The 25,601-nt window shown below is 36.8% G+C and overlaps 1 protein-coding gene across 2 annotated transcripts; it reads left to right on the top strand.

The window, feature by feature from the left end:
- Nucleotides 1-685: 685 nt before the first annotated feature.
- LOC109054506 (ADP-ribosylation factor-like protein 6-interacting protein 6) lies at nt 686-25,450 on the top strand. Of its 2 annotated transcripts, none has more exons than XM_042757948.1 (4): nt 686-1,464; nt 1,593-1,646; nt 1,723-1,855; nt 24,825-25,450. In XM_042757948.1, exons 1-4 carry the CDS (start codon nt 1,173-1,175, stop codon nt 24,937-24,939), a joined length of 594 nt encoding a protein of 197 aa, XP_042613882.1. In that variant the 5' UTR covers nt 686-1,172; the 3' UTR covers nt 24,940-25,450. The 2 variants fall into 2 exon arrangements, with proteins under 2 accessions (XP_042613882.1, XP_042613883.1); XM_042757949.1 differs by lacking the exon at nt 24,825-25,450 and adding an exon at nt 12,159-14,875 and having other exon boundaries at nt 818-1,464.
- The last annotated feature ends 151 nt before the right edge of the window (nt 25,451-25,601 follow it).

Genomic DNA, 25,601 nt, shown 5'->3' with positions numbered 1-25,601 from the left:
TGTATTTAAAAATGTATGTATATAAAAGCATTAAATAATGTAATAGATGAATCATCTCATATTCAACCAGTTAAGTTAAGTGGGATACCTATATCCTGTCTGCTGGCTAATGGACAATTTCACAAGGTTGGGGACCAGTTCACGATGCAGAACTGAAGAGGAGAAAAATAAAAGCTGACAACAACTCACGCTGTGAAGAGCGTGGGCAGACCTCCCATCTTCCAGTGTCAGAAGCTTTAAGAGTGCTGAAGAATTGTTCCATGAAAACACAAATGAAAGAATACAATAGATAAGTGCTTAGAGACAGTGAAAATTACTCTTAAAATCATACTTAAGTAATTAGTCAGTTAACAGAATTGTTCATTCAAAATGAACAGACTATTCCTTAACATGACATTTGCTGAAAAATGTGTAGATGACATTTAATTTAACTTAAATATTAATATATATTTTTTTAAATTTTATTTAAGTATTATTCAATATTAATAGTTGTTTGGCACAAAGTTATCAACTTCTGTAAGAAAAAAAACAAAAAAGAATAAAAGCAAGCAAAACGTAAGCTAAAAATTTATGCATTCATGTAAGTAATATTTCAGTAATTAAATTTTTCTTCCACATTATCTCCTAGACCTCATTGTTCCTTCAGATGTGGTGGGATTAATGTGTTTGATCTTCAGGCTATTCCATTTTGACATCAGTGACAAACTCAATTCAGTCTGCTGTCAGTCTTCATTAAATTTAATTATTTTTTATTTACAATGAGCGAAACAAGTAGGTTTGTTTAATGACGTTCATCACATCCAATCAAATGGTCGTATTTCCTGGGTCCTCACTTACGATTGGACAACACAGTAATCGAGGCGGTGCTTCACAAACACGGAAGCACAAACCGCGGTGTTTTGAAACTGTTCACCGTTTAACAATTTTCTAATTAATACACGTTGTGTTCAGCGAAATCGTCTTTAAGTCGGTTGTAGTTCTCGTTAACTGAATAAAAAGTTGTTAACATGTATTGTACAAATCAAGTGTAATTATTCATTTGAAAAGTGAGATTAACTGACGAGCTAACTAACTAGCCAGTTGTCTAGGAAACGGAAACGCGCAAACTAAAGACGCAGGATGTGACTCACGAGCTAACAATTTCAACTTTAGAAACTTTTATCTTGGTGACCATGCTGCGGTCTGCCAGAGATAAAGACATCCAGTCCTTAGACGTTTACTCTGATGATGAGGATAATACTGCATTAGCAGGAAGAAGAAACATGTTGGGGGAAATTAATGCTGCTTCACGTGAGAGCAGCGAAATCCGCAGGGCAACGCCTGGGCGGCAACCGGTAACGTTACGCCAGCGCTACTGGAAAGACACTCACCTGTGGCCCGCTCGTATAGTCTCTGTGCTATGCAGCGTAGTCATCGTCTCATTTATCGCTGTGCTCATCTCCTTCTTGTACATCGTATTAAAAGGTAACGTTAAAATAAGTTCATATCTATATCTTGGAACCCTTCTCATGAAGTTCAAGCATGTGCAATACCTAATGATATATGCATTATGCATATATGCTTGATTTGATTAATAAATCTTTGATCTATAGATCTAAGAGCAGAGAGGATAACTGCTGAAGATGGATCAGAAGTGAGACTTCTAGGTAGGTCCAAATTACACCTAGTATATTTTCACATAGTGACTGCATATTGTGAACTACAGGACTTTTTTTCCTGTAGGTTTTTGGAGTATTTTGGTCCTGTCTTCCGTGGCTGGAGTTCTTTGTTGCAGTTTCTCCTGGACCATAACCTACTTTGACTCCTTTGAGCCAGGAATGTTTCCCCCAACTCCTCTTTCTTCAGCCAGACTCAAGTGAGCCTGTTTTATCTCTTAGCACAATTAAAAAACCAAACCATATTCTCTGAACCCCAAAAATTTTGCACATTGCCAATAGAGTTCTCCGGATAAGTTTGCATACGCCTTGCAGAATATGCAGGATGTTAATCATTTTAGCAAAATAGGAAGGGGAAGAAAATACGTTATTTATTTTGTGCTGAATAAGCTGTTTAAAAGATGCACTTTATTGAGATTCAAGGGTATGTGACATTCACTGATGCTCAAGAAGGAAATGTGATGCGTTATGCTCAGTGAGGTATAAAGTTTTTGAATTAGATGATCTGGTAAATTGTAGTTATTTTGTCTTATTGAAAACGTAAATATCTTATGTAGCTTCTGAAAGGTGTTAAAATGCTTTAAAGGGGTCATATGACGTTGCTAAAAAGAACATTATTTTGTGTAATTGGTTTAATGCAATGTGGTCATGCAGTTTAAGGTAAAAAAAAAAAAAAAAAAAAAAAAAACGTCTGTACATTATTGTTTCTCCTCTATGCCCCGCCTTTCTGAAACGCGTCGAGTTTTACAAAGCTCATCGTTCTGAAAAGCGAGGTGTGCTCTGATTGGCCAGCTATCCTGTGCGTTGTGATTGGCCAAATACCTCAAGCGTGTGACCAAAATGTTACGCCCCTTAACCTATTGTGATGCCGTGTGTCCAGGCGCGATGAGACAGAAACAATAAAACGCATTACTAGGGCTGTGCAATTAATCGAAAAAACAGTTTTGATTTAGATTTTGGCCTCCAACGATTCTGAAAATACAATAAGCGAGATAAAATGATTATTGCGCCCCTTTTGCAGCGCTGTGCTTTCGTTCCTCCATAAAAGCCCAATTTCCCGTGCAAATCAGTAAAATTATGTTACATGACATTTGCAAAATGGGACATGCTTGATTTATCGAAGTATATTTATTCATGTTTTTAAAAGCTTGAAAAAGAACTTGCGCTGCTCCTCAGGAAGAGATATGTGCTCAGAGACAGAACAGAACACGGACATGAAAAGTCATCTTTTAGCTCAAGGTGTGCACCCAAAAGATCAAATGCATGCAAAAATGTGTCAAAATGCGTTGCTTAGTGATTATTCATGTATACCTTGGTCGGTCATATAATAAATGAACGTAAAGAATTTAGGATGAAAATACATGTGTAACAGTAATTTGGAGCCATGCGGCTCTTAAAGTGGCAGCGGGCTATTTTCCTGCTGTGACTGTGTGCTTATTAATCAAACAAAAGACAAATACAGCATCTCCATGACATGGTGGTAGCGGCAGCAACAATACTGCAGCGAGAATCAAAGTTATGCCTTCTTTCTTTGCATGAATATTTGGGCAGTGTTATGCAAATCTTCCCACACAGTGAAGTAGACATGGGGGCTTGTTTAAACAAGGCGTTTTAGGAGGGCGTGGATGAGTCTTAATTTTTATAAAGAATATCTTTTTGGATTTTAGATAGTGGTCGACCGATATATCACCAAGGCCGATATTTGGCATTTTTCAAATATCAGCATCGGCCGATAAGTTTTTCTGCTTGACGGATGTGTTCGACGTTTTATTTTGATGGTGCGCCTGACTTTTATTTTGATGCCGCTGAGAACTGCAGCAGTGCCTGAGCACACAGTGCTCATATTCTCCCTCTTGTTTACTGTCATCGTTAACAGTTCTGTCTAATACAGATAGAAGCTTGTCTAATAATCGTAACAAATCTTTGAATGACTAATGAACATTTCATTACACAAACCTTGCAAACTTCAAATCCAGCTGTGAGATCTTGTGAAGTGTGCATTTTTTTCCCTGCATGATCGCGTGTTCTCAGTGTGAATTGAATACTTTAAACTGGTGTTTTCAAATTAAGCTGTGCTTTACGCATTTATGCATGTCATTTTCACTGTGTGCTGTATGTAAAATGAGTGTTACCCTTGCTTTATTTGAAAAATATGATTCCAAATGCACACAAACTTCCCAGAATACTAGTGCCCTGTTGGTTACAGTGTTTACTTCCTTTTTAATTATATTTTTATTAAGTATTTATTTATTTATGAAAAATACTTTGTCATCTAAAGTATAAGTATGTTTATTTTACACATGTATTTTTTAATCCATTGACAAATTATTACACATTTCTTAAATATTTATAATAATAATAAAAAAAAAAATCATAATAATATCCGCTATTGGCCCCCCGCTTTATAAGATATCAGCATCGGCTGTCAAAAAACAATATCAGTCGACCATTAGTTTGAGAATTTAGTCTTTGCAAAAGAAGGGATCTCATCTATGTATGAACAGCTTGTAACACTCCAAAGAGAAAGGAAAACTTGAAATTGCATCATATGAACCCTTTAAATAGTATTTTTTTATGTATCTTTAAACTGCGTAAGAAAAAATTACAAATCATCCTGTAAAAAAAATGATTCATGTTGCCGCCTTGAGCATCAGAATCTTTTCATCTTTTTTTATAGTTGTTTATCAGTCCCTCAATTGTTCTCAGTGTGAAAAGATAGATCTCAAAATCATACAGTCACTAGTAGTGTAAAGATATTCAAACCAAACCGAAATACACCGCCCACGGTACGTACCGCGGTACTCTCATGGCCTACCCCGCCCCCAACTGAGACACTTCAAATGCATATGCCCGTGATAGTTTTGATTTGCTTGAATCCCTTTGAAAAGGAAAGTACCATTAAGGACAACATCTGCCGAACAAATCTGTCATATTGGCTACATAAAATTATAATGAGGACACGACTGTAAAAGAATATATCACGTTTCAACGCGTTACGGAAAGAATGTGTCCACAGAGTTATTTATTTATCTCATATAAGATGAGAGTTTACACTGCTGTAAAGTGCTTCATTTGTAGGCCTACTAGAGACTATCATATACATAACATTATAATGAGAACTCTTTGAATGCATTGCGCACATTCCCCAGGTTTCGCAATTATAAAGCAAGAAATTCCTGCAAACATTTATGCACTGTAGCATGTAGGTTGAATCCAAACAGATCATCAAAGCAGATAAGTCATTTTAAAACTTTCTGTAAGATGGAATTTCACAAACTGTGAGTGATTGGGACTGAGTGGTACCGCATCTTCTCCCACTCTCTTAAACTGTACACATGGCCTCACATCTATAATATCCACGTTGAGTTTGCTCTGCAAGTGAGCTGCACACTGCAATACAAGAATAGCACGTGTTTTGGACAGTAGACATAATTTCCATTTTCTAAGTGATTCAAACTGATCTTTTGTAATAGTAATGTGTTTGTTACTGTTTAAAAGTAACCAAAAGAAATAAAAGCAAATATTGATGTTATTTTATAGATTTAATTCCATACCAAAGAAATCAGAAGAAAATTCTTAGAAATTGCATAAGTTCACATTCATCTGCAGTATAGGCAGAGAAACTCAAATTCCAAGTAGAAGTGATCATCTAATCACTTCACTCCAGTCTCACTCATTATCACTGCTGCAGCACCTGCGACAGCCATCCCACTTTTCTTGTGAGCACTGTTCTTTTATTTCAGTGCTTGTTGTCTGATTTTCTCTACAAGTATAGCTATTTTTTTCCATGGCCAGTTCTACTCTTTAGTGTAATACCCTGAAAGAGAACAAGAGTTATAGGAACATGTTATCAAGGCTGTTCCTTTTGTCTGAGGTTATTCAGCCATTTTTCCTATTTTGTGTTTAGCTGTCAGTGCCTTAGAAGCTTGTCAGCTGGTAAAATAGCAAATTGTTCCTATCTCTTTGTGCTGGTTCGACTCGCCCAGGCGAGAGCACAGACTCGGAGGAGAACAGAAAAGCAATTTTCCTGTAATTGCTTTTCATCTTCAGACCTGAATACTTGCACCAAGCGGAACATTCCAAAACTGTCCCAGAATTGGTCCTCAGGGATTTTGTGTGGCTCCAAGCCCCATCAAATATGTCTAAATGTCCTTTGCCCCAACTGGTTATTCTCTTGAAGTAGAGAGTGGTGAGGGGAATTTGCCTGAAATTTCTTGTGTTGCTCTTTCCAAAATCATCGACTGTCATTTAGCTGGTTTGTTTGCATATTTATTTATTTATTTATTTTTATTTATTTATTTATTTATTTATTGAGGGGTGGGAATTAGTTCACCCAAAAATAATGTTATCATTCTAATCCAAACCCATAAGACTTTTGACATTTTGGAAACACAAATGAAGATATTTTCATGAAACCTGAGAGATTTCTGTCTTTCCATTGAAAGTTCACACTACAAAAATGTTGACATTTCAAAAAGTTCATAAAGAGATTGTAAAAATAATCAATATAAATCAAGTGGATTTAATTTAAGTCTTCTGAAGACATGATCAATTTATATGATGAACAAATTTTAATTTAAGCATTTATTCACATATAAACAATACATTCAGATAGAGCACATCAAAAATGATGAATAGAAACTCAAATGTGCTTGTGAGATATGTTTGTATGTTTGAGCCTCCACAAGAACCAGTGAGGTTTGTTCTCGGAGGTTAAGCAAGTACAGTTTAGGTTGCGAAGAGTCTCTTCAGAAGACTTGATATGGATTTATTTTACAAACTCGATATGAACTTTTTTGAAGCGTTTAAGTTTTGGTAGAATGGACTTGTGTTTAAAAGAATTTGTAGATTAATTCAGATTTCTATTAATGGCAAATCTTCGTGACTGTGTCCTCTTTTGCTACATATGTCTGAGCTGTTAACAGGAAGTGTTAACCACAGAAAGAATGCCACAACCAGCTCAGTAAGACCTGCATATCACAAGGTGCACACTGGAGCTGGTGAAACCCTAGAAACTGTTTCGTCTCCATGGTTAGTAAGTAAACTGACTGACACTGAGGAAAAATAATGAACGTAGGTGCAGATACAGAGCATTAGTCACTCCCTCAGTGGTTTACCCACTGCATAAATGAGGAAGTGTTTGGAAGGTGTGATGAATTGCTGTTAACTCATCAGACTGTGAATTCTGTTGTATTTCCAGTGACCTTAGTACTTCTGACATTTATTACCAGGAGTTTTGTGTACACAGGATAGGAGGCATGTGGACACACAGGGATGCTGTGACAAGCTGTTGCCATTTGCAGATTTAATATACTTTGAAATTACCTCAATTTAGATTTAATGATCCAGTCATGAGGAGACCTAAGCTTTCAGAAAGACTTTAGAGGACACTCAAATGATAACATCCTCTAATGAATATTGAACGGTGACCTAAAACTGAACTAAAAATGATGCAGCCTAACATATTATGGAACAAAAATTGTAGCAGAGCTCTTTAAAGTTGTTTTTAAACTCTAATTAATTCATGCTGGATGGCACCCCTTGAACTTCTCATTCGTTTGAAATGGTGAAAAGACAGGGAGCCCCATTTGAAGCCAGCTGAAACGTGTCTCCTCTGCTAACTTTGAGTTTGCAAGTGAGTATAAGGCTGTGCTCCAATTTATGAATCTATAAGCCAGATTCTGGTTGGCTGTTTGGGAGTAACGCTATTGATTGTGTCTGGAGGCTTGGCGATAAAACCCAGGGTCACTTCATCGCCAAACGAGTTGGTTATCTAATCACACAGCAGTGCTTTGACGATGTCTGTCCTAAACCCAACTTACACAGCCGGCTCAGAATGCAATCAGGCTATCGACCCCCACGGAACTGTGACTGGGTCTGCTTGTTCCTTCACGCTTGCATAGCTCCAGTTCACCACCACAAAACGGCAGTGGTCGGCACACACTCTGTCCTATTGGCATTCTCCATGTCAGTTTTCACTGTATGTCGCAGCGCTGCTCTGGCAGTTAGCCTCTTGCATTATCCTCAAATGACTCGAATGCTAATAAAAGCTTTCCTCTTTTGTTTCCAGATATGCACACATGTATTAGTATAATGCACTCATCACTTTGTTTCCATAGAAACCCAACCTTTCAATCAGTGGGTGCCTATGGTCACAGTCAGTTGTTTGTGGCTCTGTCTCCATCAGATAAGCTTCACATTATCTGCTTATATTGTTGGTGGGGTACAGGGAGTTGCTACAACAATTGATTTGTAGTATTAACTGGCTTATAGAAATTAGTTTAGTCTCTTTCAGTGCCTTGGGTTTTTAGTCGTGTCGTTCCCTGATAGGGGTGTAAGAAAATATCGAAACACATGAGTATCCCGATATTTTGTTTGATGATACTGTATCGATTCTCAAAAACAGAATATCGATATTTAAAAATAAAAATCATACAAGATTCATGGCAGTTGTTTCGTTTTGAGTTCATATCTCGACTGCTAGATAGCAGTCTTCATCTCTGAACATAAACAGTGACAGGAAATACTAGCATTAGAGCACGCCACTATCGTTAGCTTTAATATAGTTCACTGCCAGTAATGGGGATGAAAGAATTGTCCCAGTTCCCGTTTCGGTGTACAAAGCTGAAGTGTGGCATCATTTGGGCTTTTGTGGTAATGTCCGCCCCGGGACCACGGCGCGGGTGGCACCTCGGTTCTGCTGCTTGCCGCGTCCCATGTGAAGAATCTTCGCACAGCAGGCAGTAGGGTCACTGCGTGGCTGCAGCTTTCCCTCGTGGTGGGGGCGTTTTGTGCAGGTGGGGCAGTGCTTGCCTCATGGTATCGGTGATTCCACGCGGAACACATATACAAACTGAAAAACCTGTGAAATCCAAGTTGAAAGGTTCTGAGAATGATCAGCATCTTTAATTAATTAATTGTTTTACAATTTAGTTTTCTTTAAGAATCCTACAAATACTTTATTTTTCATTGATATTCAAGGGTTAGTACACCCAAAAATGAAAATTAGCCTCACCCTCAAAGTATCCTAGGTGTATGTGACTTTCTTCTTTCAGACGAATCCAATCGGAGTTATATTAAAAATTGTCCTGTCTCCTCCAATTCTTTCAATGGGGGTAAGCGGGTGTTGGTTGTCAACAGTTCAGAAGACGTGAAATAAAGTGCGTGCATCCGTAATAAAATGTCCCTCACATGGCTCCAGGGGGTGAATAAAGGCCTCCTGTAGCGAATCCATGCATTTTTGTAAGATAAATATCCATATTCCAAATGTAATAAACACTTTTTTTTTTTTTTCACTTCTGCTGACTGTCATATGTGGCAGCCGTTCCGGCGGAGGACCTAAAGGCCCGTTCACACCAAGGACGATAACTATAAAGATAACGATAAAGATATAGTTCTAGTTATCGTTTTAATTGTTTTAGGTATTCAGCGTCCACACCACAACTATAACGATAAAGACAAAGAAAAACGATATCGTTCACTTTCAAAACGATTTTTTCCAGCTGATGAACGATAAAAAATTGGCAGCCAATCAGAATCGATCCTGCTGTAACGAGCTCGAGAATTTAAAGCGCCAGACGAGCGTGCGCTTAGAATAAACAGAAGATATCGTTCGCTGGTGTGGACGCTAATATCGTTATCTTTATAGTTATCTTTATAGTTATCGTTTTGGTGTGAACAGGCCTTAAGACGTTGACGTTGCATGATAAGTGATGAACGTGGAGACAAAACAAAACGAAATGCCGTTCATGAATTAGAAGCAGAAAACAAGGATTTTTTTAAAGAAAAATGTTGGAGGATATAAGCAAAGAGGAGACTGGCTTTTCTTTGCTAAAGTAAGGAAACTTTGTTTCCTTTGCTCCTGCATTTCTCATACGTCCTACGTCATCCGCCTGAACATCTTCCGCATACCACAGTCAGAGGAAGTGAGAAAAGGGGCCGTTTTATTACGGATACGCGCACTTTATTTCACGTTTTCTGAACTGTTGACAACTGACACCCGCTTACCCCCATTGAAAGGCTTGGAGGGGCCAGGACAATTTTTAATATAACTCAGATTGGATTCATCTGAAAGAAGAAAGTCACATATACCTAGGATGCTTTGAGGGTGAGTAAAGCACAGGCTAATTTTAATTTTTTCAACTAACCCTTTAAGTAGATGTGATTTTTTTTTTTTTTTTTTTTTTTTTTTTTTGTTCAGAACAAAATGTTATGACATTGTATGTCACAACTGTAAACTTAAACTGTGAACCTTTAACGCAGGGTATAAAAATATATATGTGACCCTGGACCACAAAACCAGTCTTAAGTCGCTAGGGTATATTTTTAGCAATAGCCAAAAAAACATTGTATGGGTCAAAATTATTGATTTTTCTTTTATGCCAAAAATCATTAGGATATTAAGTAAAGATCATGTTCCATGAAGATATTTTGTAAATTTCCTACTGTAAATATATAAAAACTTAATTTTTGATTAGTAATATGCATTACTAAGAATTCATATGGACAATTTCAAAGGCGATTTTCTCAGTATTTAGAATTTTTTTATTTTTTTTTTCACCCTCAGATTACAGATTTTCAAATAGTTGTATCTCGGCCAAATATTGTCTGATCCTAATAAACCATACATCAATGGAAAGCTTATTTATTCACTATTTGAAAAATTGACACTTAAGACTGGATTTGTGGTCCAGTATACATTTTATATATATTATATATTTAACTAAAGGATCCTGCAAACACTTGAATTTTTTCCCCCTACTACACAAAAAGTGGTTCAGTAACATCGAATGTCACAGGGACTGATTATTGCAAATGCAGATCCCACTGTGTTCTGGTTAAACAATTTTTATTAATTTATTTTTTGCTAAGGATTGCATATGGTGGTGTGTTCTTAATGACAGCTTTCCTAAAAATATATCCTATTCCTAAAATAAGAAATTTCCCAATATATCGCCTTGCTTACAGTATTGCAATGTATTGCAATATATCGTATCACAACCCCTGAATCGTGATGTGTATCGTATCACCAGATTCTTGCCAATACACAGCCCTATTCCCTGATTAGATCTCACATCCGTAAATTATCTGAATGGATGGCCTTAATTATAATCAGTTCCCAAACTGTTTTTCCCTATTGATATGTTGGGAAATGCCTGGCCCCCTGTTGTTCCATGCCAAGGCTGCTGTCTGTCTAAAGTGTGTCATTAAGTCTGTTATGTCTTTGAGAGATGAATGTTAGTGTTTCCTGGCTTTAAAAAAGGTAAAACAGACACAAGCTGATAGAGCAATATCTGAGCATGTGATATGTCTGGTTGAGACTTATTATTGAAAATGATCCTTAATATATCATGGTCAAGTCCAGCTGATGTAATTTAGAAATCTGCTTGTTCAGGTCCAAAAGCTCTATCAGATCCCAAAAGAAAGCAACAAAGGGTGTTAATCTACACTTACGGTGGGCTGTAATACTACCAAAAAAATCAAAACCTTTATTTCCATAGAGAAATCTCAGTTGATTTCTCAGATGAATCATTAAAATACTGGTCAAATTAACCATTAAAAAGCACTCTGGGGAGTGGTTAACGTGGGACATATGGATGCCTCATAATGGGATTTTTATGGGTCTCTGCACTCACTAGAGTAGAGTAATGGCCAGCTGATATGATCAATGCACTTGTCCATATTCCATACGCTGTCCTCAGTTTTGTTTGTTCCGTGTGCTTTTAAACTTCCTGCACTGGAGTAAGACACCTCTAGAGAGTAACAGGCAGATTGAGTGGTAAAGAGTGATAGTACATCATGCAGCTGTGCAATTAATTGGATAAATAATTTAGATTTTATTATAGCTGTTACAGTTACAAGTGTATGGATTACAGTATCTCATTAAGATCTACTTCTGTTGCATAAGAGGTTTCTATTTACACTGTGCTAGTGTGCTTTTTGCATCAGTTGAGCATTGTAACAATTCATAGACGCCAGCTGTGCACAAGAATTGATGTGAGATGTTTTTAAATTAATTACTTTAGAACCAAAGTGAAAAGCATTATGTTGGATTTACTACAAACCATTAACACTCCCATTATGATCAATGAGGCACAGACAGTGTAAATAAGATTCATCACAGCATAAACCGCTTCGTTAATTATATTGAAGTTTTCTTAGGAGTCCAGAACTCAGTTACAGGTCTGACAAAAGGCTGGAATACTCAACACAACACAACTTTTGTCCAGATTTGCAGTCTAGAATAGTTGACTCTAGTTTCTTGTTTCTTGATTTCAAAGTATAATTAATTCTGAAATTTTAGAACCAATTTATTTTTCAGGCTGCTTAAGCAGGCCATTGTAAAATCGAATGTTTACACCTTTTCTGATATAATTCAGGAACACTTTCAGTAAACAAACAAACAATGTCAAGGACTTTAATCAACTTATGATATAATCAAATTATGATTTGTGTTATAGTCATGCTGCGGACTAATGTCATTTGAATGTTTGTGTTTTGCAGAAGAATGACTGGACATTCTTTCCACATGGGCTACAGTATGGCTATACTCAACGGCATAGTGGCTGCGCTCACTCTTATATGGTATCTCACCTAAAGCACCTCAACTGCCGCCCATCTGTGGACACCTTGACTGTCATTTAACTTGCAATTACCAGGAGGAAATTCCAAGTTTAAATAGTTCACCCCAAAATGAAAATTTACTCACTCTCAAGCCATCCAAGATTTAGATGAGGTTGCTTCTTCATCGGAACAGATTTGGAGAAACTTCCTCACCAGTGGATCCTCCGTGCCATCATTTTCATTTTTGGTTGAACTATTGCTTTAGTGGCAGGAGGAGCTGTCATATAAAGTTAGTAATATAACTACAGATAAAACTTTAAAAAAAGGCACAAAAACAAACACAAAGAATAGAATACTAGTTTAAAAAATAATTTCATTTAATTTTTATTTTTTAGAGGATTTCTCACATTTTCTTATATGTTAATTTGACAAATTCAGTAAATGCACAATGGTTTCTTAATGGACTACATTTCAGAAAAAATAACAAATATAATAGCAAAGTCAGGGTCTCTTTGTTACCCTGTTATTTTGTCTTATAAAAGGCTTTTATTACTGAATCCCATGCAAGCACCTTTTTACCATTACAATAGCAGTGCATTAAATCTGCTTTTTGCCCTTTTGATGTCATTCATTGTTAGTTAGGCAACACATAGATGCTGTTTAAGTCTTTCTCAATAAATTGGATTTGTATTTTAGGACCTCTGCTCAGCAAAGACTAGAGTCCCTTTGCAGTCAGGCTTTATTAAAGCTGGAAGTTGCTGCTCTATTGAGTGTTTTAATGGGGGAAATCATTAATACAATAGCTGTTTTGGGGTTGATGGAGAGTGACCATGTTAAAGCTTTGTTGAGAGCCTGGGAGAAGGTCAGAGAGTGTAGAAGTGTGAATTTAATTTATGACTTTAATTATTTGATGCAGACTCTGCCAGGCCATGATTACTTATTTCTTCTTCATTAGATTAGCAGGCCCTGTAGCAACTAATTTCATCTAGCACTAATGCACTGGTCTGTCTCGTATATATGGAGTATTAATGTACTGCCGCCTTGTGTGTGTGTTCTTTTTGTATCCGTGGCAACAGGATCCTATAATTTGTCTTCCTTTACAGGACATTTCATCTCCATTTTTAATACATTTAAATAGACATGAATTCTGGTTTGTTGTGATTTTAGTGTTTCCAGAAGTAGTTTATCCACCTCAAAACCTGTTGTTCTTAAATTGTTCAGGTATTTTAAGATAAAAAGGAGATTATTGTGTGTGTGTGTGTGTGCGTGCGTGTGTGCTTGATCACATTCTCCGTGTTTTTGTGTTTTAGTCTTTAAAAAAAAAGTGTTCTTGCATGACTTGGTGACAGTGTCTCTCTTAAAGGGGTCATATGATGTGTAAATGTGATAAAAAAAAAAAAAAATCTTTCTCTTTGGAGTGTTAAAAGCTTTTGGTGCATAAATAAGCTCTGTAAAGTTGCAAAGACTAAAGTCTCAAATCCAAAGAGATAGTCTTTATAAAAGTTGAGTCAACCACTCCTACCTAAAACGGCTCATTCTTACATGCCCAAATGTTCATGCAAAGAAAGAAGGCGTAACTTTTATTCTCACTGTTGCCACGCCATGTCATGTAGATAATGTGTGTTTCGTTGTGAAAGCGAAACTACTTTGTTTGGCCTTCCAAAAGAGGACACAACTAGAAATCAGTGGTTAAGTTGTATTTACAACGTTGTTCTGGAACAGTTCAACCCAAATATTCAGATGTGTGCAGCGCATTTTACGGAGGATGAGGACAGTTTCCTGGGAGAGTAGCCCACAATGCCGGTGTCTGTTTCTATAAAGTAGGGCAATTCCAACTTTGCAAGGACAGTCTGCGGCTTCTGACACACAGTCTGTAAGTACGTTTTCATATGTAAAGGATTTGCCACTGATGATTCAAACACGAGTTTTGAGCAGTGTAGAGTAGCTCTTGTTGTTTCTCAGATCACAAATGCAGATGTGGTTTTATGCAATGCAACATGTAAAAAGACAGTATAAGTCATTATAGTCAGTAATTATGTCCCCACTGGATGCAACAAATGCCTCATTTGTAATGGGTTTTAGTGGTTTTGTGTCGTTGCGCGGGGGGACATGCATCACAGTATGGTAAGGGGTGTAACATTTCCGTCACACGCTTGAGGCATTCGGCCAATCACAACACACTTGATAGCAGGCCAATCAGAGCAAACCTCACTTTTCAGACCGATGAGCTTTGTAAAAATCAACGCGTTTCAGAAAAGCGGGGCATAGAGGAGAAACCATAATCTACAGTATGTGGAAAATAATGTTTTTTGAACCTTAAACCACACAAACACATTGCATTACACCAAATACACAAAATAATGTTCTTTTTAGCAACATCATATGACCCCTTTAATGCTTTTTCTGTTGAGGTGAAGGTCTGTCTGGGGTAAACCATCATGCAGTGCAACTGTCACAAACCACTGATTTGAAGGTTGAGTGGTTTGCTTGCTTGTTTTCCTGCCATTTAAATAATCAGGTATGAAAAAACAACACTGGAATATACATTGCTTACCCAAGAGGTGGGATATTGTGTCAAAAAATGCTAGTAGAATTTATATTGTAAGAATGTATTTATGCAAAAAGCAATAAATTTGCAATTTAAATGAAAAAAAAAATCTGTTTTATTTTTCAATCTTTCACATTTCACTTTAGCACTAGTTATGTTTGCTTGCTTTTCTCGTAAAATGGAAAAATATGTTATGCCTCCACATAAAATCCTAATGTGTTGCAATTCATAAAAAATAATAGAAACATCTGTTTGGCAGTTTGTGGGTGAGCGCTTCTAAAGATCTCCATTATGGCCTAAGGGCGCTGCGGTTCAGAATGCACTGTGCAGACGTGAGCGCGAGTGGCAGTCGATATGGAAGCATTTGCTATGTTGCCTTTTTACTTGTCACCCCTAAGGCAAGTTTTCACGAAAGGGCAGCGAGACATGTAATCTTTCTGCAGAATAAAAAATTACACCCACGGCTCACTGCATGTCTGACAAGATTGACTCTTAATCTGTCTGATTCTCGTCAAAAAAAAAAAAAAAAAAAAATGGTGAATTACAAATACACTATACAAACTAATAACAGAGCCGCAATTCACAAAGGTGTAATAAAGTGACAGCCCTGGGCTTGAATTAATGGAACTGTGCATGCCATCACAACCATATCCATCATTGATGATTATTATTGATATGGTTATGTATAATGGCAAATTCTCTGATGTCAAGTCTTTGTTGACAAATTTTTGAATTTATATACAGGGGAATAGGAAATATTCAGGGTAACAGTAATAACTTATTGATAGGACAGAATTTAATGATTTTTTTTAAATGACAGCCTTTTTCCCATTAAAAAAATAATAAAATAATATTTTAATTTAAAAAAAAATAATAATAATAATAATAAAATTAAATAAAAAAAAAAATATCTGAGAGGAAGTATAGACCAGTAATGCTGGTGAAGGATTACAAAGAAACAGCAAGTAACACATTAGGCATTTTGTTTTGCATGAAGTAGAAAGAGTGAAAGTTATTTCTTTGTTAACTGTATTCCAGTAATCTTTGTTTTATTTACAACTTTGAAAAATCATTTTTGTCAATTTGACTTGCTTTGTACAAGGTGACAAATCCATGGAACAAATTAAACCAGCAGATGCTCTTGCAAGTTTTAGTGTGCAAATCCATCAAGGCAGTTAATGGGCCAGCTCAGTGTTTGGCCTTTTCCCCCTCGCTTAGTGCTTTCCATCTGTCTTTCTTTACCCACTGATCTGGCGATGACATTAGACCTGACTCCTTTGATGCAATCATCTCGGTCATCTCTTGCTTTGCGTCATGAACTCCACCATCACAAAACCAAACCAAACAGAGAGCAAGGGAGTACATTTTTTCAATCAACAGCCTAGAATCTGCCTCGTTTTGGCTTTCTGTTGGATATGGAGTTGGACAAGCTGAATGAAAACAGAGATAATGTGTGTTGCTTAGATACTGGCTAGAATGAGATAAAAATATCTGATGTTGGCCTTGGTCTGACTCCACATTAAGAGCTCCATGGAATATCGATAGTAAACTATTATAGTTTTGGTTAATATTTAGAGTTTAAATCTCTTTTGTTAAGCTTTTGTCTTTTTTTTTTTAATATCTGTATGGCTTTTATTAATTTGATTAATTAGTTTATTTTAGTTAATTTCAGTACTCCAGGTTAATTTAAATGAAAATGTTTTCTTTAAAGATTTTTTTTTTTTTAATTAAGCTCTTTTTTCTATAATTAGTTTTAGTAAACCATAATAACTGTGGCATAGAACCAATTTATTATTATTATTATTTATTTCAGGCTGTTTATTTATTGATTTATTTTCCAAAGAGTCCATTTTTTTTATTATGACAGAACATTCATTCCTAGCATTCCTAAAAGGGGTTTTTCACAGTGATGCTATAGAAGAACCATTTTAGGTTCCTCAAAGATCCTTTTTTCACTATGAAGAATATTTTGTGAACCTTATGGGTTGTCATGGAACCATAGATGCCAAGAGTGAAAATATATATATATATATATATATATAAAATATCACAGTGTAACACCTGGACACTCATGACACTAAAGTGCACAAACATAGACAAGGAGTTTTGTAAACTCAAGAGTGCCTAAACATTGCAGTGTAGTTAATGTGATATGTGAGTTGTGTAAAAACTCAATGTTAAACTCAAGTGCTTGCCTATTTTATGACGCTTTTTGCATTCTGGTGTTTATCATTTGCACAGCTGTTTGGCACACTGATGTGTGTAGTAGAGTAAAAATATGCCTAAGGTAAACAAACACTGCTCTGGACATACAAGGTTAAGGTAATGGGGTGATCTGTAATGGTTAATAGATGTGTGCCATGTACATAAGCTGAATGTCATCTTAATTAAAGTTAAGTAAATTATTTAGTCATGTTGTTGCTATAAGATAGTTCAAATGCATTCTTTATGTGTGTTTTTGCACTCATGTTAAGAAACTATTTGAAAGCACATTGGGGTCTTGTTAGCAATAGGGACCAAAAAGAAAACATTACAAATTCAGGACAAATTCAACTTTAACCTTGAAATTAAAAGTTGGAGATTTAGAAAACTTTTTAAGAACTATGGTGTAAAATGAATATGATTGATTAAAAAGATTATTTTGAATTCATAATTTCACTCTTTTTATTATGCTGATAGTATAACTTGTAATGGAAAAAATTATTACAAGAATGAAAGTAAGAAACTGGAATAAAGAGTTTTCAGTAATGCTCTTAGACCTTTGGACCCAATTATTCCAAACAGGTGGGTTGAACCTCTGTTGATCTGATTTTGTTGTTTTGTGCAGTCTTTAATGAGATGATTATTTGCCAAAGGCTATAGGAAACATAACAATATTAATCCATATTTCCATCTGATAATAACACACACATGCACACACACACTCATATGTAGTGCTGTCTGCTTTTGTAAAAAAAAAATAATAATAATATATAATAATTCAGTTATTTTGTACTTGCATTTTAAAAAAGTTTCGAGGTTGAAGTGATGCAGATATCCATTACATTTATCAGTTTCAAAATTAACTCACTGTAATAAATCTATGATATATAATTCACCCATAAACATGCAAAATAAGTGCAAAGCACAGTTTTGGACAACATTAAAAAAATCCAAAAGTAATTTAACAGTAAATTAGTTGGAGAACATACTGTAGCAGAACAAAGACATCTGTCACTGAATATTACACAAAATAGACATAAATATCCAGCTTTAAGAACTGCTTTAGTTACACATACAGTATAAAATTATACCTTCATTTAAACTTTAAATGCATTACTCAAAATGTTTACCCACATAAATCTCAGCAGTCTGAAACAGCAGTTTGTTTCGCAAGCATTAATCACATGGATATTAATCACTCATGGTCCACTGAGTGGGCAAAACAGTCCAGATGTTTCCTCTCATCTATTTTATATCCATTGCAGTCTCCGTGCCTCACGTTACACTTTCACCTTTACTTTTCTCATTTACTGCTTTTCCCGGTGAAATGAATCATACTGAATCACAAATGTAACGTTTCTTCTATCGTCTTATAACATATCTTTGCTTCTGGAGGGCAATGCGGATAGTTTGACGTTACCAATGCGCGCGTCTCATCTGACCATGAAACTTTTACGCACTAGTACGATCCCACGATGACCGCTTCAACATCCTTTGACGGTCTTCTGTCCGTGACCAGAAAGTTGATCATGCCCTCGGACTTAATGAGCAAGTTACAGCCTAAAAAGAAGATGCCGAAGACCACGGTGAGGGCCAGCACGCACATGACCGCGATCTGCACCGTGCGCATAATGAACACGCTGCGCTCGTCCAGCGCCGTGGACACAAACCCGCTGTCCGTCACCACTGAGGACAAATTACAGCACGAAAGAAAGCTCTCGCTGCTTCTGTTGGAAAACAGAACACTGTCTGTGTCGTCAAAAACAGTTGAATTCATTCTGGACTACTATCCGGGTTCCTTTGGAAGAGAGGAGCAGGTGCGTACAAAACAGCGGCTGAAGTTTCTTTCAATGCTTTAAAGTCACAAGAACAATGAAGAGCTTGACAGAATGTATGGGCTGACATGCATTAAAGAGGATGGTTGTTCTCGGACTTGTTGTTCTGGTAATTAGGGACTCTGGTCTGCAGAGGACAGGGGTCTGACTCCTGAGAACTCACACAGTCAAGGCTGAGCTCTTCCCCTGCGACTAGAGTTCAGTGTTGAGCGGCGCTTACTGTGCTATTCGTTCACACTGCGCCCCCTTTGACACAAACTGAAAACGATTAGCGGCGGAATAAACGTAGACTCGTTAAAACATCTAACTATTCAGTATTTTTTATGCTACTATAGTTGGCTACCTATTTTTAATAGTCACTCACTAGTGATTTTAGTACCTTTTTGCTCATTCCAATAGTTAATTACTAGTATATTCATTACATACTAGCAGTTATTCTTTTGCTCCTAGTCAGTTTACTAGTTGCCATTGAATTGTACGTATGTGATTCAGACATCACTTTTGGTTTTGATATATTCCAGTTGTAATTAGTAAATAACTATGATGTACTAGTATTCTTTTTTTTAACTTAACTATAAAGTAACCATTCTGACAAGTCATTACATATAACAAGTAAAAAAGCAATCAGTAAATATTAAGATATGTTTAAGATTTGTAACTAGTAAAAATTGGGATGTAAGTTTTGTAATGTCATCTCATAAATGGCCTACTAGTTCTGTAGTATGCTACTAGATGCTACTAGTTCCTGATAAGTAAGAGTATTACCCAGCTAATATTTTGGTAAGGTTCTCTCAAAGTTATGAAGCAGTAATGTTAGTAGAAATCTTGTTAAAAGTTATCTGGTCTTTAATAATGTTCTCAAAATGTTAGCACAGAAACATTATTTATACATCGTCGTCTATATAACCTTTTTTGAACTAATGCCTGAAACTAATGCTTATGAAAGTGAAAGTGAGTGAAAGTGACGTGACATACAGCCAAGTATGGTGACCCATACTCGGAATTCGTGCTCTGCTTTTAACCCATCCAAAGTGCACACACACAGCAGTGAACACACACAGACCGTGAACACACACCCAGAGCAGTGGGCAGCCATTTATGCTGCGGCGCCCGGGAAGCAGTTGGGGGTTCGGTGCCTTGCTCAAGGGCACCTCAGTCGTGGTATTGAAGGTGGAGAGAGCGCTCTACATTCACTCCCCCCACCTACAATTCCTGCCGGCCCGAGACTCGAACTCGCAACCCTTGGGCTGCAAGTCCAACACTCTGACCGTTAGGCCACGACTTCCCCATGTTATGTTATAGAACATTCAAAAGTAACATTCCCATAATGTTTGCAAAATGATCAAATGGAATGTTCCTTTAACATTTGTATAAACAAGAAAAAAATGTTTGTAAAACATTTAAAAAACTGGTCATTTTGATCATTCAGAGACAATTCACCAATAATGTTTTTTTATAGCTTAATGGAAAAACATTCTTAAAACATTTTTTATTATTAACTGGGTAGTAGCCAATGAACAGTCACTAGTAAAACTTTTGTCATTAATCACTTACCCCCATGTCGTTCCAAACCCGTAAAAGCTGCGTTCGGTTTCGGAACACAATTTAAGATATTTTGGATGAAAACCGGGAGGCCTGTGACTGTCATATAGACTGCCAAGTAAATAACAGTGTCAAGGTCCATAAAAGGTATGAAAGTTTCATATAACCCAGATTGCACGTCTGATGGCAGATGGACTATTCTGATGACGACTTTCATACCTTTTATGGACCTTGACAGTGTTATTTACTTGGCAGTCTATGGGACAGTCACAGGCCTCCCGGTTTTCATCCAAAATATCTTAAATTGTGTTCCGAAGACGAACTGAGCTTTTACAGGCTTGGAACGACATGAGGGTAAGTGATTAATGACAAAATTTTCATTTTGAGGTGGAGTATCCCTTTAATTACCAGAATCAGTGGAACAATATTGGGATAGTATAAGGTTTCAGGAATAAATGTTTTCAACGGCTTGCATAAGTTTAGAAAAATAATTGCACATTAATCTTATTTAAGATTAATTAATCCTACTTAATTTGGCTTTGAAGTATGTCCACTTTTTATAAATGTGTGTTTTGCACAAAAATAAGTAAAAGCCAATTAGTTGAAACCTGAACTGAGTGTCATCTGCGATGAGGTGGTCTGCAGACACACATGCAGCAGAGGGCAGAGTTGCTCCTAAAATGTGTCTAAATGAATGCAGTTTTCTTTACTGTCATGGATGTGTAGTGCAGAAAATAGAGTTTTAATTACAGCCATGTTGATTATACAAGATCCAGTTCACACATTTTAATAAAACAACCTAAACAATCCAACATGGTCAAAGTTGAAGCACACACTGAGTCACCGTGCTGTGACTCACAGTTGGGTTTAACTTGAAGATGGAAATCCATAATTAATGAAACCATATAATCTCTCAGAAATTAGTGATGTCCTTGTAAACATATGGATAGAGAACAGCAGGATTACCATGGAAATATATGGGTGCAATATATCCATTAGAAGGCACCGATGGGTTGTGCAACGTGGCAGTTATAGATAATCTTTTTAATATGCTATTGTTTACACAGTCTCAGGTGAAAATCTGTGCTCCTCTATAGCAATTAACTATTCTTGCACGATATATCCTCCATGTGCTCCTTTAACTACTGGTTATAGTATTTATATTGCTTTGAGATCACATCTTAGCAATGTTTTATTTTCTGCTTTTTCAGGGTTAAATGTGTCTTGAACAAGCACTTAACAGCATCAAAGCTCTTAGATATCAGGCATATAATAAGTCCTAAAAGCCCCTTTTGTGAAGCATTCAGTAGTGGGAGGAAGAATCGATCATCGAGGGTGCTTAGATCCTCTCAAACCTGGCCTTTTAATCAACAGCCCGGAAAACAGGATCTGCGCAATATAAACACATCCCACAATGCACCTCCTGGAGTGAGTCCATCAACAAGGGTCTTTTGAGCAGCACTGGGGGTCTTCTCTCATGAAGCCTATTTTACATGTCTTCTCTGTCCCGTATCACCCTCTCTCCGTGTATATGATTCATCAGACCTATCCAGTAGAGAGAGAGAGAGATGTGCTCTCAGGACATAGTGCTATTCCTGTCTGGGTGTTTCTGTGCACATTGAAGTGTGCTCTCTTCCAATGCTTTCACTGAGCGCTTGCTTTTCTCCCTCAGTGGTGGAGGGCGGTGGAGGCAAAGAGGGAAAGAGAGAGAGAGAGGAGGAAGAAGAAGAGTGGGTGGTTATGGGTAGAACAGGCTACAGATGGAAGAGTACAGAATTTTGTCATATGGAGAGATTCAGGAGAGATAGAAACAAGGCAAAAGAGGCATCTGAAATGATCGCAGGGAGAAAAACAGAAGAATGTTGAAGTATTTTAATAGAAGCTGAACCTTATTGTGATGTTGATCAGGTAGAAGTTCAAATCTATTAAAATTACTGTACCTATGATGCGTGACTGGCAAGAAATGTAATGTAATCTCCTTATATTCTAAATAAAACTGCCTCAATTTTCTTAAAAGCTCTGCATATTTAAAAGTGCACTCTTAAAAATTAAAGGGGTTCACCAGAAATCCTTTCAGGTCTTAAAATAACCAATTTTAATCATTTTTAAAATCTAAAGAACCTTCTGTGCAGTGGAAAGGTAGAGATAATAAAGGAACCATCAATGGCAGTAAGGAACTTTTATTTGTGTGTCTTGCATTTTAACTACACGATTACCAGGCAGTGTATTTTCTGTATAAACATTTTTTGTCAAACAAGACTGGGATATTTTGTAACATGATGTGTCTTTAGTTATATAACAGAATGCATGTTGCTTACCAAATAGCTGAGAGCAGTTCTGCTAAAACTATCTAAAAGCAAAAATGTGTGATAGGCTTGGGATTTATTGGCTGGTTGATATTTATTTGTTGGTACAGTCTTCTTTCTAAGCTCTGGGGACAAGAATATTGAATGTCAGGGCTTTTAAAAGCATAACTCTGATGAACTCTGCCATCTAGTGATTATCACATGAGAGGAATAGCAGTAACTGATTGGACCTTCTCAACCTGTCATTAGCTTCCCATTGTGCTGATGAATCTATTTAGTAAACAAATAGGCAGACTTTCTTGTCCAGAGTCAGAGAGGGGGTTTTTAGTTTAGATTTAAAAGCCCTCTTGCATTATTCCAATCATTATGTTCACATTCTTACCAGTGACATCATTAGAAGCTGTCTGGACATATTTCATCACATTTCATTATGCTCCGGCGGTCTTCCTCCAGGTGCTCCTGGTATAATTATTTCTTTAAGTCATTAAGGCTTTCTGGAGAAGACAGGGCAAGAGTCTTGAGGAAAACCTTGGCTGGCATGAAGCAGTTGCACTAAGCTAACAGTCACAATGTGCTTTTGCAGCATTCAGACAAGTGCATGTTGTGTCTGATGCTTGGTCTAATAAGCATGCTGTTGGTGTTTGCATGTGTATGGGATTGTCCTTGGTGCAGACACCCTTAAGCTTGTTCTACACTAACCCCATTCTTCATTACAAACAGAGCATCCTAATGGTGTACATGGATTTGAATGCAAAAAATAAAATAGCAAAAAATAGCCTAAACTAGCAGGTTCAGCAAAAGGACTTAAAATAGCCACATCCTGTATTTGTGTTTGCTTCCAAAAGATCTCACTGTGCATGTGTGAATGTGCAACCTTCTGTATAATGGGAATTAAAAGATCATAACTGAGGTGGGGAAAAGAATGGGAGAGATATACCATTGCACAAAACACTCTTTAAAGTACAAGAAGTTTCAATATTATTTAAATGTTATTCACGCTAAGAAACAAAAATGTTCTTTTAAGAACTGTTCAGTGAAAGGTTCATTGGAAAACCCCAAATCCTTTCTCTATCTGCCCTCTTAAAAATAAAGGTTCTTTATTGGTATTGATGGTTCCCTGAGGAACCTTTAAAATCATAGAAACTTTCCAGTACACAAAAGGTACTTCATAGTGGAAAAGGGTAATTTCGATTTTTAAAATGTTCTTCACACTAAGAAAAAAAAAGTTTCTCCTAAATACTGTTCACTAGAAGGTTCTTCTATGGCAATGCTGTGAAAACCCCCTTTTGGAACCTTTATTTAAAGGGATAGTCTACCCCAAAATGAAAATTTTGTCATTAATCACTTACCCCCATGTCGTTCCAAACCCGTAAAAGCTCTGTTTGTCTTCGGAACACAATTTAAGATATTTTGGATGAACACCGGGAGGCCTGTGACTGTCCCATAGACTGCCAAGAAAATAACAGTGTCAAGCTCCATAAAAGGTATGAAAGTCATCGTCAGAATACTCCATCTGGCATCAGACATGCAATCTGGGTTAAATGAAGTGACAGGAGCACTGTATCACCATATCACCGTATGCTGCGTATACTCTTCTGTGTGTGAAAACAGCGCATCCTTGTGGCGCGGATGATACAGAAGAGCATACACAGCATACAGTGATATGGAGAGACACAGAGGAGACCATTGACAGAGGAATTGTTGAATAAAGTCGTTATTTTTGTTTTCTTTCACTTACAAAAAGTGTTCCCGTTGCTTCATATAACCCAGATTGCATGTCTGATGGCAGATGGAGTATTCTGACGATGACTTTCATACCTTTTATGGACCTTGATACTGTTATTTACTTGGCAGTCTATGAGACAGTCACAGTCTCCTGGTTTTCATCCAAAATATCTTAAATTGTGTTCCGAAGATGAACGGAGCTTTTACGGGTTGGAACGACATGGGGATAAGTGATTAATGACAAAATTTTCATTTTGGGTTGGAGTATCCCTTTAACATCGCTGTGAAAACCTCATCTTTATTTGTAAGAGTGTACCTGATGACGTTCTGTCAGTCTTCCATTGTGGATAGTGCTGACACTTCCAGAGCAGCAGAGTCAGTCCATTATAGACTGAGAGTCATTTGCATGACTCCAAAATAACACACTAATTGTGTCCTTATCTTCCAGCACCCCGCCTGGCTTGAAATGGGAAGGGATGGAAAATCTCAGAGTTGGAAAAGGACACACAGATGTCAAATACAGTTTCAGAGAGAAGTACAGTGAGTGTTTTTCTTTAAGATAGTGTCAGAAAATGACATGTATGGCTGGGTTATAAATAAGCCAAGGTCATTACAGTTTGCTTTAGAAGCTTTATCAAATGAAGAATGTCTTTTGTTGAAGAAAGCTTATTCCCTCTGCTCTGTCTGACACTGATGTGACAGGATATTCATCAACTCTATCTTCTTCATCCATCATTTTGACACACAAAGGGCCAAATATATTAAAGGCTGGACATTAATTATTTTCTGATAAATTGTACATTGGTGTAAAATATTAGATAACCTTCAGGGTGGCTGACTGTTTACAGAAAGATCTGTCAGAAATATCAGTGCAAGATCAAATGACTTTAAACAGTGTGTTTTTATTAGAAAACAGATTAAAACATAAAACTAAATCATCTGTAAACTGTACAATATGTTTGCCTTTTACTATTTTGCTATGGAACACCTTTACCATGACCTGACGGTTCATTCAAAGTGTGCTTTTTACGTTTTTAAATTCTGTCATTTTAAATAAAAAAAATTAACGCTTCTTGCTTTGTCTTGTTTCTAAAATGAGCTGATGGTAGTTGTAATTTCTGGACTCAGTTGCTTACGCGAAAAAATTATTTTGGCACCCTTAGGAAAGAATAGTCTTCGAGACCTTTGAAAAAAAGAGAATATTTTATTTTATTTTTTTTGTATT

The sequence above is a fragment of the Cyprinus carpio genome, chromosome A6, assembly GCF_018340385.1.
Source record: "Cyprinus carpio isolate SPL01 chromosome A6, ASM1834038v1, whole genome shotgun sequence".
Lineage (NCBI taxonomy): Eukaryota > Metazoa > Chordata > Actinopteri > Cypriniformes > Cyprinidae > Cyprinus > Cyprinus carpio.
Note: the sequence above shows the minus strand (reverse complement) of the source record. Positions and strands in the feature narration are given on the sequence as shown.

Bases quoted from the DNA above. Each gene is read 5' to 3' on its own strand.
- LOC109054506 (XM_042757948.1), top strand. From the start codon at position 1,173: ATGCTGCGGTCTGCCAGAGATAAAGACATCCAGTCCTTAGACGTTTAC. The intron at 1,465-1,592 runs GTAACGTTAAAA...TTTGATCTATAG, and splicing joins CTTGTACATCGTATTAAAAG to ATCTAAGAGCAGAGAGGATA. The intron at 1,856-24,824 runs GTGAGCCTGTTT...CTTATCTTCCAG, and splicing joins CTTTCTTCAGCCAGACTCAA to CACCCCGCCTGGCTTGAAAT.